The 13816-nt window shown below is 36.0% G+C and overlaps 1 protein-coding gene across 1 annotated transcript; it reads left to right on the top strand.

The window, feature by feature from the left end:
* Positions 1 to 900: 900 nt before the first annotated feature.
* LOC138337969 (uncharacterized) lies at positions 901 to 1296 on the top strand. Its single transcript, XM_069288416.1, has one exon. The coding sequence runs from the start codon at positions 901 to 903 to the stop codon at positions 1294 to 1296; it is 396 nt and encodes a 131-aa protein (XP_069144517.1).
* Positions 1297 to 13816: the final 12520 nt, after the last annotated feature.

The raw sequence follows: 13816 nt of genomic DNA, 5'->3' as shown, positions 1-13816 counted from the left end.
AGGTGTTTTGAGGATTAAGGAAAGGGTATTTGTGCCCCGCGTTGATGATTTGATCCACACTATTCTTACAGAGGCTCATAGTTCTTGATATTTAATACATCCTGGTACAACCAAGATGTACCGTCACCTAAAGCAACACTTTTGGTGGAGCAGAATGAAGCACGATATTGTTGACTTTGTTGCCAAATGTCCAAATTGTCAGCAAGTAAAGTATGAACACCTGAGGCCTAGAGGGACAATTCAGAGAATGCCCATTCCTGAATGGAAGTGGGAGAGAATTGCAATGGATTTTGTGGTTGGTCTTCCAAAGACAATGAGTAAGTATTACTCTATTTGGGTAATTGTTCATAGTTTAACTAAATCTGCTCATTTCATTCTGGTCAAGGTGACTTACAATGCCGAGAAGTTAGCCAAAATATATATCTCAAAAATCATTCGATTGAATGGGGTTCGACTCTCGATCATATCAGATAGAGGTACGCAGTGTACTTCTAAGTTTTGGAAAACACTGCATGCGGAATTGGGTACTAGGTTGGACCTTAGTACTGCTTTTCACCCTCAGAACGATGGTCAGTCTGAGCGAACGATTCAAGTGTTGGAGGATATGCTTCGTGCTTGTGTGATAGAATTTGGTGGTCATTGGGATAACTTCTTACCCTTAGCGGAGTTTTCATACAATAATTGCTATCACTCAAGTATTGACATGGCCCCATTTAAAGCATTGTATGGTAGGAGATGTAGGTCTCCCATTGGGTGGTTTGATTCATTCGAGGTTAGACCTTGGGGTACTGACCTTCTGAGAGAATCGTTAGATAAAGTGAAATCTATCAAGAAAAGTTGTTAGCGGCGCAAAGTAGGAAAAAGGAATATGCCAATCGAAAGGTTAGAGACTTGGAATTCATGGAGGGTGAACAAGTCTTACTGAAGGTTTCGCCCATGAAAGGGGTGATGCGGTTTGGAAAAAGGGGTAAACTAAGCCCAAGGTATATTGGTCCCTTCGAGGTCCTGAAGCGCATAGGGGTGGTGGCTTATGAGTTAGCCTTGCCTCCAGGGCTGTCCGGAGTGCATCCGGTATTCCATGTGTCTATGTTGAAAAGATACCATGGGGATGGAAACTATATTATTCGTTGGGATTCAGTGCTGCTCGATGAAAATTGGTCTTATGAGGAGGAGCCTGTGGCTATTTTAGATAGAGAAGTTCGCAAGTTGAGGTCAAGGGAGATTGCATCCATCAAAGTTCAATGGAAGAATCGACCCGTCGAAGAAGACACTTTGGAGAAAGAGGCTGATATGTGAGAAAGATACCCACACCTGTTTACAGATTCAGGTACTCCGTTTTGCCCTTGTTTTCCTTCTTGTGATCGTTCGGGGACGAACGATGGGTAAATTGGTATCTATTGTAACGACCTGTTTAGTCGTTTTGAGCAGCAGCTTTTATTTCTGGAAAAACAGGCTGAGATGACGGAACCCACGACGGACCATCTTGGGAACGACGGACCGTCGAGGGGTCTCGTTTCAAAACACTTAGAAATTCTGAAAAATGGGTACTGAAATCGACTCTCTGAACTTCGTAAAGGAATAGCAGGACGGACCGTCACAGGCGTGACGGACCGTCATAGACTCTTCAGAGAATTTCAGTCTCTGAACTCTATGACAGAGCAGCAGGACAGACCGTCGCAGGCACGACGGCCCGTCACAGGCTGCGTAATCCCAGGCGGAGTCAGATTTATTTAATGTTTTAAGGGACGTTTTTTACTATTCTGGCTTATAATTATAAAGTTAGTGGTTTAATATTAATAACTCAATTACTTGGGGGCTAAAAGAGGTAACCTTGAGTAAATTAGTAGGTTATTATTTCCATCTTTTATTCTTAATTATATGCTAATTAGGAGAAAAGAAAGAGGGTTTGAATAAGAAAAAGAAAAGAATAGAAGGAGAGAGAGAGAGAGGGGATCGAACGAGAAAGAGGAGAAACGAGAAGAAGAACAAAGCTTTGGGAACTTGCTTTCTTTATTTCTAATCTTCGGCGAGGGAGGTTATGGTTTTTTATACACTATTCGTGGTAAACTCTTAATAGCGAATGATATGTATTGGGTAGTGTTGTAAACCTTTCTATATGCTTAATTGTGTGTTTGCATGTTGTGGTTATATAATTGTGTTGAAATAAGCATGATGAAGCTATTGAATCTTAAATCTTGAAAAAGAAACCCTAATCTACTTTGTTAATGATGATACCTTAGTGTAAAAGAAGGCTTGATGAACGAGAGTAGTGAGATTAGGGGATCGGGTGCCACGTTCCGGTACCAGGATAGTATATGATGATCGGAGTGTCACGTTCCGACACCAGGATAGTATATGGATCGGGTGCCACGTTCCGGTACCAGGATAGTATATGGATCGGGTGCCACGTTCCGGTACAAGGATAGAATATGGATCGGGTGCCACCTTCCGGTACAAGGATAGTATATGAGGATCGCAGTGTCACGTTCCAACACCAGGATAGTATATGGATCGGGTGCCATGTTCCGGTACCAGGATAGAATATGGATCAGGTGTCACGTTCTGACACAAGGATATAATGAGGATCGGAGTGTCACGTTCCGACACCAGGATAGTATATGAGGAGCGGAGTGTCACGTACCGACACGAGGGGAATAAAGATAATGAATCTTGAAAGATGATAATATATTCAATCTAATGAACCTAATTCCCAAATGAGTATGATGAGGAGGTGTGAGTCCTCATTGATGTGCTTGGTGTTGTAACCAAGGGTTATGGTAACTGTAAATGCTGCATGCTAAGGATATTAGTTGATTTTATGATGTTATCTGATATATACTGTTTTCTATTTTGAGTTGGCCGATGATACCTACTCAATACTTGTGTTTGTACTGACCCCCTACTTTTATGTTTTCTTCTTTGTTATTTGTGGAGTTCAGCAAACGTGCCATCGTCTTCAACTCAACCGCAACTCTAGCAAGTCTTCATTACTCCGGATTTCAGGGTGAGCTAAAGCTTATAGCTTGGACTGGATCTTCTTCTTCATGTCTTGATGCCTTGAAGTTCTGGCATGGACTAGCTGTTTATGTATTTTAGCTTCTTAGATACTCTTAGATTAGTAATTGGAAGTAGATGTTCTTGTGATGATGACTTCCAGATTTTGGGGATAATAATAATAGTTGTTGAGTTTTTAGAAGTTAATGAATTGGTTTTTATTAATGAGTTTAAGTCTTCCGCATTATAATCTGTTGATATTATATTGAAATGTTAAGGTTTAGATTGGTTGGTTCGCTCACATAGGAGGGTAAGTGTGGGTTCCAGTCGCGGCCCGATTTGGGTCGTGACAATTATTTTATCTAATAGTTAAATTATCTTATGTGTGGTGATACATTCAGAATGAATGTTCAAACATTGTCCCAACAACAGAGGAAATTGAAGCTTTTGACCTTGCTCAAGTTTAACATGCTCATTCTTCATCACTACCATTAGTACAACCAAATGAGGAAGATGATTTAGATAATTTCTCCACAAAACTGCCTGAACAGTTATTGAGGACATATTCTAGAGTGTCTGATACAACTCCTCCACCACCGCCAAAAAGAAGAAAAAAAGGGATTATTCAAAAAAAAAAAGGTGTCAGAACAGAACCAGCCTGATCAATCAAATGTGACTCCGACACCGGATGATGATGCACATGTTTCCATGTCAAATCTGTCTAAACATTCGATTGGTGATGATGTACATGGTTCTGTTCCATAAGTGTCACCGAAATCTGCTGCTGATGTACATGGTTCTATTCCAGACGTGTCTTCGAACCCGGCTACTGATGTTCATGGGTATGCATATTCACATAATGTCAACAATATAATTCCTCATATTTAAAAGTTGAAAGGACATTTGAAAACTTACGTAATTAAATTATTTTGTTATTTTTAAACAATTTTTTTGTCCTAAATGTATCTACAATTTTTAGGTTGACAAGAAATTTGAGGAACTGATTATTTTGATAAAAGCAAATCACTCCCAGCTGATGCAATCTGTAGGCAAGGAAAACATCAATTTTCAGGCTAATACAAGCACATTTCAGTCTGACAAACAAACATCTCAGCAAATACCAATTGATCTCGATGATATAGGTGGTGTAGCTGATGATTGTGTTGGTTTTTCTGGTAAAAATGGTGAACATCAAATCATCGACGATGCAGGGGATGTCGATGTGGATGGTGTTGGTGTTTCTGTAAATGAGGGTGAACAACTAGTCAGTGAGAATCCAAAGGTAATGTTTATGATACATTTGGTATGTCTTGTATCATGCACATATAGTCAATGCTATGTATCATGGACAGTTTTCTTTTCATTTTATATTTTGTCAAGTATCATGCACATTTACTCAATACTATGTATCATTTGATTATAATCAATGTTACGTATCAGCACAAATTTTATTAAATTTTTTTTTCAAAACTGCATATTCCGGATGGTGACGCACATCAGTCGCACCAAGATTTAAATGAACATATTATGGAGCAAGACGTTCATGACAATGTTCAGCACAACATCCCTCATGTTTTGCCTGAAAAAACAACGACGGATGCATCGGTACATTTTTCAATTTTGATTTATGACACACAATTTAATTACACACAAATTTATTTAAAAAATCATTACATCATATTATACAGGAATCTTCCACTTCAACAACAATATTGCCATCAACTCAAGCAGCAATAGAAGCGCTTATCAAAGATTTCAGTAAAGATCCTACTAATGCTAGACCATTATATTATTACGATCCACAGAATATAGGTAGAAGCCAGTACTTGTTGACCGATACTCAATTACCCACTGATATTTCCATAACGGAGATTACTGTTAAAGCTGATGCAGTCACTCCTGCGCATAGAAATAGAATGCCTTCGAGAAGGATTCAATCTCCGTATTGTACTTCTTTTGGGTCAAGCGAGAAGGGAAAAGAGAAATTGAACGATATGGCTCGACTCCATTTCCCTTTCGAAGGATGTGGCATTACAAATAAAGTTTCACCGAAACTTACTGAGGATTACATGAATTCGTTGTCAAGGGGGCTTCTAAAAAATCATAACAATAAGTAAGCTTTATACATTATTTTTGCTAGTGTTAGGCGTAATCATTTTTTATACAACCAATTCATGATAATTTGTTATATAAAAATTGTAATTAAGTGAGTGTTATGTATCATGTACATATATTCAAAACATATGTATCATATATGAAGGAACCCATCGGACGATAAATACAGATCAAAATCTTCTTCTTTTTGATTTACGATGATGGACTTTGTTGTTGCTTTTCCAATGAACAAGAATTGGTTTTATGCCATGTCACAGCCAAACAAATGTTGGTTTGGTGAGGTAAAAATATTAAACTATTTATCAAATATGTATCAGTCATAACTATATTATAATAACATGACACATTTTGTAGAAGTATCATACTATTTAATTATCAATGATACATTCTGTAGAAGTATCATACTATTTAATTAGCAAAAGTATCATACTATATTCTAATAATTATATTTCCTTTTTTATATTTTTAGATGTATATCATTTCTTACTTTGTTTTCATTTTGTTTATAGAACATCGATGTGATTTTTTATTACCTTCGTAAAAAATCAAAACGTTGCAGCATGGATCAATACAGATACACAACAACCCACTATTTGTTCTCGTCTGGTCACTACTACAGTTTTCTTCTTTGATCAATTACCCTAACGGCGCCTCAACTTTGTTTACTCCCCTAAACGACCTTCATGCCTATCGGTTTCAACCTTAGGATGGCATAGTCTGGGTATACCTATCCGCAGAATATTTCTGTAGCAAACTTTCTAAAGATGGTTAGTAGGCAATTATTAAAACATGTTAAACAATTATGATCAACAACAGATTATCAAGAATAAATTGATTTAGCTACTCATGAACATAAATGAGTATAGCTGTTTTTGTAGATTTGTTGTTTAAGCTTTGTTTTCCATATCTTATTTGATTATTTTCTACCTTTGGCACCAAATAAATATGTTTATTATTTGAAAAAACAATATGAACAAAGAAATATATAAGCAACAACTGATAGAAAAAATAGATGAAAAAAGACAAGAACTACAACATAGGAAAGAAAGATTAAAAGAAAATATGTTGGCAGGAGTATGTAACGCAAATAAGAGAACTGTTGGAATAGCTACTATATTCAATGAGATAGCAAACAACTATTTGAAAGAAAATGCAATAAGGAATTAGTATAACAGATATCAAACAATCATATACTCCAACTGCAGAGAAATCCGAGCAGCAGATATGGAAGACCTAAGGCAGTGGATATTAAGCCTATTAAAACCAGAGCAAACTGCACCCATAACAAGAGAAATTAGGAAAAAAATTATTTCTCCTAATTTGATGACAAGATATTTTAAATTAATAGGACAAAAGTATCCCAATCATATATGTTCAAAGTGTGAAGGAGTAGATAATTATATTTTAGATGTATAGCTGGAGTAAAAATGTAAAAGTAGTAAATAGTATGTGTAAATAGTGTGTCAGCCATAAATAAAGGCCATTATTAAAGTAATTTTAATAAACCATACCTTTTAGATGAGAAAGCCGCGTAATTTGGTCAAAAAACATGACAGCTTGATCTACTTCATGGAGCTGTTTCTGACTTTAATGTAGTTTTGAAGGAAGAGAGAGAGTTTGGGAGAGAGAGAGATTTTGTGATTTCAAGTTGCGGCACTTGATTTGAGTGATAAAATTGGGTTAAAAGTTACTCTAACACATTATATAGTCACCCTTTACTTGGTTTATTTGTGAAGTCAAAACACCCAGAATAATTTTTTTACGAATTTGTGAAGTGTCTCTGCGTCGTGGGGTCATGACACACTTTATTTGGAAAATGAAATTTGAACAAGTGAGGTCAATGTGATCTGTGCGTCGCGCAGCAGCCCACTGAATGCTGACTTACGCAGGCTGCTTTGGTAGACTGCCCACATATGTTGGGGTCTTTCTCAAGGACCCTTCCGGTGGTCCTAAGGGTATCGTTATCAGACGTTTAGACTCTATATAATATACTCCACCTATCCAAATTATTTTTTACATGTTTTATACTTCATTTGACCCTCAGAAACCTTTCCCAAACAAAGGGACATATACTAGTTAAATTTCGCAATTTTTCCGGACGTTAAGGCGTTTCTTTAATGCTATGTGTCTGGAACTTCTCAATAAATTTATTTACACTTATTTAGGCTTAAAATCATTATTACTTGACATTTTAGTCTCTAGTATAGTTCATCGAAATTTCTGGGTGTGTCAATACTTACACACACACACCCTTACGAACCATTCGTCCCTAAATGAGTTTCTAAATCTTTTTATAGGGAGAAAGACTCAAGACTATAATCCAACCAACCAACAATATAATAATGAGTCACGGATCATGGGATGAAATTTCAAATCCTTTCAACACAGAAACATGATATCACTAGTTAGGAATTAACTTCACACATACTTATAAAAAAAGCTCAACTTTTCATATCACATAAGGAGGTACTATCTTTTCCATTTCAATATGAGCTCAATATGAACATTAAAAGTTGACATGTTTATTTCTTTTCAAAATAATATCAAGTATTCTCATTATGATCTTACATGAACAGTTATAGCAAATAACATACTAAGGTGAAAGCCAACATAATAAAAATATTTCATAGAAAGACAAGAAGTAAACTTAGGTATTAATTTCTCCTATAATATGCACATAATTAGAAAAACATAATAAGTTCAACATATTAAATATTGTCATATAAAGAATGTACTAACCTTAATCTTGGCTAGGAGTAAGGGGGAAAAGATGAGGATATCGTGTTTCTTGTTGGCCTTGGCCTACCATTTTGTACATTCAAGATTGTTCCTCCATAGGACCTTTATGGATGCAACCTACTTATTACTCCATTTTCTAATTTGGTGATCCAGCATCTCAATAAAGACTTCCTCATATGAAGACTCCTCTTTAACCCCCTAAACCTTCTAATGGAAGAATGGAAAGCGGATCGCCTATACACTTCTTAATCACAAATACATGAAATAGTGGATGAATCATGGCAAACTCGTTTGGCAATTTCAATTCATAGGCAACACTCCTATATCTCTTAAACATTCCATAAGGCCTCATATAACGTGGACTAAGTTTCCCCCTCTTTCCAAACCTCATCACCCCTTTTATTGGTGAAATTTTCAAATAGACTAAATCTCCTACTTGGAATTCAATTTTTATAATTGTCGGGATAAGATTTTTGACGACTTTACGATGCCTTAAGCCTATTTATTATAACTAGAAATTTGTCAAGAGATTCATAAAAAAAGTCAGGACGATGTTGGGCAAACTCACCTTCCTCATACCATCCAACCTGAAATCTACACCTCATCCTATAAAGTGCTTCAAAGGGTGCCATGGATATCGTAGAGTGGTAGCTATTATTGTAGGAGAATTAAATCTAAGGTAGGTGATCATCCCAATAACCTTTGAAGTTGTTGACGCAAGCCATCAACATATTTTAAAGGGTTCGAATAGTGCATTCCTCTAGACCATCCATCTTGGGATGAAAAGGGGTACTAAGTTTAAAATTTGTACCAATCCCACTTTGGAAATCATTCAAAAAATTGGAGGTAAATTGAGTACCTCTATCCTAAATGATGAACAAAGGGGCTCTATGAAATGTAACTATTTCTTTGAGGTATAATTTTTCATAATCTTTTGCTGAATATTTGACTTTGACTGGAAGAAAATATTTGGACTTAGTCAAACTATCAAAAATGACCCACATTAAGTTATGTTGCGCTCGGGTACGAGGTAGCTCAACTATGAAATCCATGTTAATATCCTCCCACATCCACGTGGGATGTCTATATTTTGAGTCAAGCCACCCAACCTTTGGTGCTCCACTTACACTTGTTTTAAATTTGAACACTTAGTGACAAAATATTCTATATCACTTTTCATACCATTCCACAATTATGTTTCTCGTAAGTCGCGATACATTTTTGTGGCACCCAGGTAAATGGAATTTCAGGATCAATCAATCTCTTCCATGATTAATTCCCTCCGGTACACAATCCTTCTAGGTGCCCAAACACCGTAACTTCCCCTATAGAGAAGGACAAATTAGCTTTACTAATGACTATTTCCTTTAACTCCATCAATAAATAATTAATGTGTAGCTTGGATTTCATACAAACCACTAGGGTCGACTTGGAAGTATGGCGAACCATGAGACCACCCTAAAGAGAATCTTCTAGTTGGACTCAAAACCGGGCAAACCTACGAACCTCTTTTACTCGCTCTTTCTTATCCTTTTCAAAATGCATCGCACTACGTATGTGTACTCGACTCAAATAATCCGCCACCACATTAACTTTCCTGAGATGGTAATGGACACTCACATAATAATCTTTTAGAATATCCAACCATCTTCTTTCACGTAAATTCAAGTCAAATTTTGGGTGAATACATATTCTAGAGTCTTATGATCCATGAAGTAGTTATCATGTACCCCATATAGATAGTGTCTCGAAATTATTAAGGCAAATACCACGGCTACAATTTAAAGTTCATGTATTGCATTATTCTTCTCATGTGTCTTGAGTTTTAGAAGCATACGCTATGACATTTCCATGTTGCATAAGAAAAAATCCTAGACCCACACGGAAAGCATCACAATAATTAGAGGTGAGTCTATCTTTCAATAATTACAAACTCTTTTCACATTATTCCGACCATTCAAATTTGGAAATTTTTCGGGTTAATGTTGTTAATGAAGATGAGATAGATGAAAATCCCTCAAAAAGCCTCCTATAGTAGACAACCAACCTAGAAAATGTCAAATGTAGGTCGGACTCAAATGTCAACCCCTTTACTAGAGACAATGTCACCAAGAAAATCGACTGACCTTAACCAAAAATCACACATGATAAACTTAGCAAAAAGTTTGTTATCTTTAATAACATGTAAAACTATTCTCAAATGATCCATATGATCATCCTTACTCCTTGAATATATAAAAGTATCACCAATCAGGAAAATCATGAACAAATCAAAATACATTCTAAAATCTTGATTCATGAGGTCCATGAAGGACACTAGGGTATTTTATAGACCAAACAACATAACAAGGAATTCAATATGACCATATCTTTTTCGAAATGTCATATTTCGAATATTAACCTACCTCACAATATGTTTTTAATTACCCAATCTTAATTCAATATTTGAAAAGTAGCTAGCTCCTTGGAATTGATAAAATAGGTCATAATTACTAGGGATCTGGTAGCTATTTTTTATAGTGACTATGTTCTATTGACGATAATCCATACACATTTTCAAACACCCATCCTTCTGCTTCACAAATAATACCAGGCACCACATAGAGATATGTTTGATTGAATACAACCCTTATCTATAAAATTTTAGAGTTGAGCCTTTAGTTCTTTCAACTCGGCTAGGGACAACTTCCCATCATGCCTTCTACCACATTTAGAACAAAGAGGCCTATCAACATAAGACTAATAAATTTTTCCCTCATTGGGCTTGGGGGATGGTCCTTACTCTTATTGGTTCTTGGAGCACTAAATGATCCTTGATTAGAAAACATTTTCTTGAACCTAGTTTTGTCTTAAACCTCATACCTATTCTAAAAAGAATTTCCCTCTTAGGTTCTCACCTTCTTCCATTCCCTACCAACTGAGACTAAGGGATCCACTAAGCTAGAGTCCTATATGATCGCATAATTAATGGACAAGGATATTTTTTCTAGAAACCTTGACTACTAATCATGAAGCTTTAACTCTTTTGACAGAAAATATATCATGGAAATCCACACTACTAGGCGTGAGAAACCCATCTGGGAGGTCGGACTTACTAACGTTACACCTCCACCTCATTTACATGACCTTTGGTACTAAACAATTATTCCCTATAGTAATCATTATATAGGTACATACAAGTTCACAGTAGTCTCTTGTACACCCATATTTAAATATCTTATCAAATAACTCATAGGTGATTAAAAAAGAGAACTATAATTTCACATTAGATACTACTTTATAATTATGACAAACTGCATTCAATCATATAATGGTCACATCATAAGATAATTACATTCTTCATAGTTAATTCATAGAAATAGGGTTATGGATGAGTGATCCTTCTAACCAACATCACAACCAAAAAATTAGCTGTAGCATCATTATCACATAAGTAGATTTCACCTTGCATAATTAAAGTTAAACGAAAATCAAGATCATAACTCATTATCCTTAATAGGACTTCATACTTTATTAACCAAGATTCACAACAAATATGTGAAATAGGTCAATTCATGAAGTATTAACATAAATAAAATCAATGTAAACGAGTGACATATTCGTAGAACTCAACAATTCACCTTAATCAATCAATGAAATTAGGGATTTGGGGAGGATGGAGGAGTAGCTATGAGAGAATCCCTCCCCGTGATAAGCAAGTCCTTATAGTTTACAAAGAGGATATTAATGAGGTTGTTCCCCCTCAAGTACCTCAAGAACCTCAATAACTTGAACTACCCAAAATGCCTTCAATGGACCAAGGTCCTCAAGCTCCCTATGTTGAAGGGGACATGAATAATGTGGAGATATGGCCTGCTATAAGGATCGTCAATCAACTCATGAATAATGAAGCTCAAGTCACCACTAATCATGTTGCTGTCAAGCTAACCTCGGAGATGGACCTCAACCAAATGCAGGTAATCCCACTTCTAGAATCCGGAATTTCATTAGGATGAACCCTCCTATATTTCATGGCACAAAGGTTTATAAAGACCATAAGTCCTCATAGATGAGGTGTTCAAGGTGGTTTAATATATGGTCGTGAATCCTAGAGAGAAGACATATCTAGTAGAGTAACAACTCAAAGAAGTGGCTCAAGTGTCATTTGATCAATGGAAGGAGGGGAGAACCTTAGAGGCATGTCCGGTAGATTGGGAAGTGGTCAAAGAGGGAATTCTGATAGGTATTTCCCTTTATATTTTAGGGAGAGAATTTTGATGAAATTTATGAACCTTCATCAAGGGGGAATGATCGTGAAAGAGTACTCTCTCAAATTCACCAAACACTCTATGTATTCCCCTACCATGGTAGTCGACCCTAGGGTTGAATGAATAAATTTGTGATGGTGGTGTCTACCTTAGTGGAAAATGAGTTCTTTACAGTAATCCTCCTTAATGACATGGATATATCTTGAGTTATGGTGTATGCTAAAAATCATTACAAGTCCAAGCTTAGGGAGAGTAATAGGGATAGTAAGAGTCCTAGGGTTTATGAACCAAGTAAACCCTAAACTAAGAAGGATATGGATTCGAACAGTAAATTCCCATGGAGGTGACCATACTTTTGAGAGGTCTAGGTGTACTACTCGTAGAAAGAAACACTTGGTAGGTCTCTTGCCGGTATGGAAGGTTGCTTTTCGTGTGGAAATAAGGGTCACAAAATGAGAGAATTCCCTAACCTCAAGAATAAAGGGAAATAGGTCTACTAAGCTCATAAGGTGGTCTACATCCTAATGATCCAAAGAGGAATCATTTTATTGCACTCGGATGTAGAGGATAAGACTAATCTGGAACAAAAGCAAGTAAGTCATATTTTCTTTATCCTTAGTTATTTTCTCTTACATGAGTTTACCTTATGTGGGGGGAGTTTAAGTTGCAAGTATCCTTAAGTTATGATCTTCTTTGTTGATATACTGTTTTGCATACTATATATGTTACCATTTCTTTATGGGTATATTGGTAATTAATTTTAAGAAGGTATTTCTTCCATAAATCAAGATAAAATGAAGAAATAAGTGTGTTCCTTGAATTGTGGAAACTGTTCCAACGAGTTTCATGTGTTGCTAAAGATGCATAATAGTCTTATGTTGGTGTTTCTTGTAAGCTTGTTTCATAAACTAAGAATTTTTATACCATAATGTGATGTGTTATATGCTTCGAGTTGAGTTCTTGATGTCCCTAAAAGTGTTTAGTTTCATTCGAGGACTAATGTTGTTCCATGTGGGGATAATGTAACGTCCCTAAAATGAACTAGGTGAAACTACACCCATGTGTTACGAACCGAAAGTACCCCTTGCATTTAGGGCAACACTTAGGTTGGAAAATTGCGTACTTGACCTTCCTGATGTATTTTGCTGGACATATGCTATCATTTACTACATTGGATATGAAAAGTAGTGCGGAATTCAAAATTTTCACGACAATTACAATGAAGAGAAATATCTATTATAGATACTAATAAGGAGTCTCGTCTTCACAGTCTAACTTAAAGACATACATAAACATCTTACGTACACGATCCTTATACATTGAATTAAAATACATAATGAATCTTAGTAGTAGAAACTATGGAATATAACTATGTCCTCGAAAATATGAGGGACCACTTAGTCTTGAGAGAGTCGATTCCCAAACTTGTCTTCTAATCTTCAATTTTCCTCAAACCTATACATATTAAGTATTAAAATGTATGGGCTTAGTACAAACTAATGTACTAAGTATGACATATAGGAAAACATGGGAAAAGGAACATTTTAGTAAATAAAGCTTTAATGCCAATTAAGTAAGACCTTCATGAATATTTAAGTAAAATAGCTTGAGGACAATCATTTAGCACATAACAAAAGGTTTCCAAAATTTTAGAATAAATAATTATCACATCCGGGTTTACCCCATAGAAGTAAGTGACGTCGTAATCCTTTTTAATGTCT

The sequence above is a fragment of the Solanum lycopersicum genome, chromosome 8, assembly GCF_036512215.1.
Source record: "Solanum lycopersicum chromosome 8, SLM_r2.1".
NCBI classification, from domain to species: domain Eukaryota; kingdom Viridiplantae; phylum Streptophyta; class Magnoliopsida; order Solanales; family Solanaceae; genus Solanum; species Solanum lycopersicum.
This window is presented reverse-complemented; position numbering and strand designations above follow the sequence as displayed.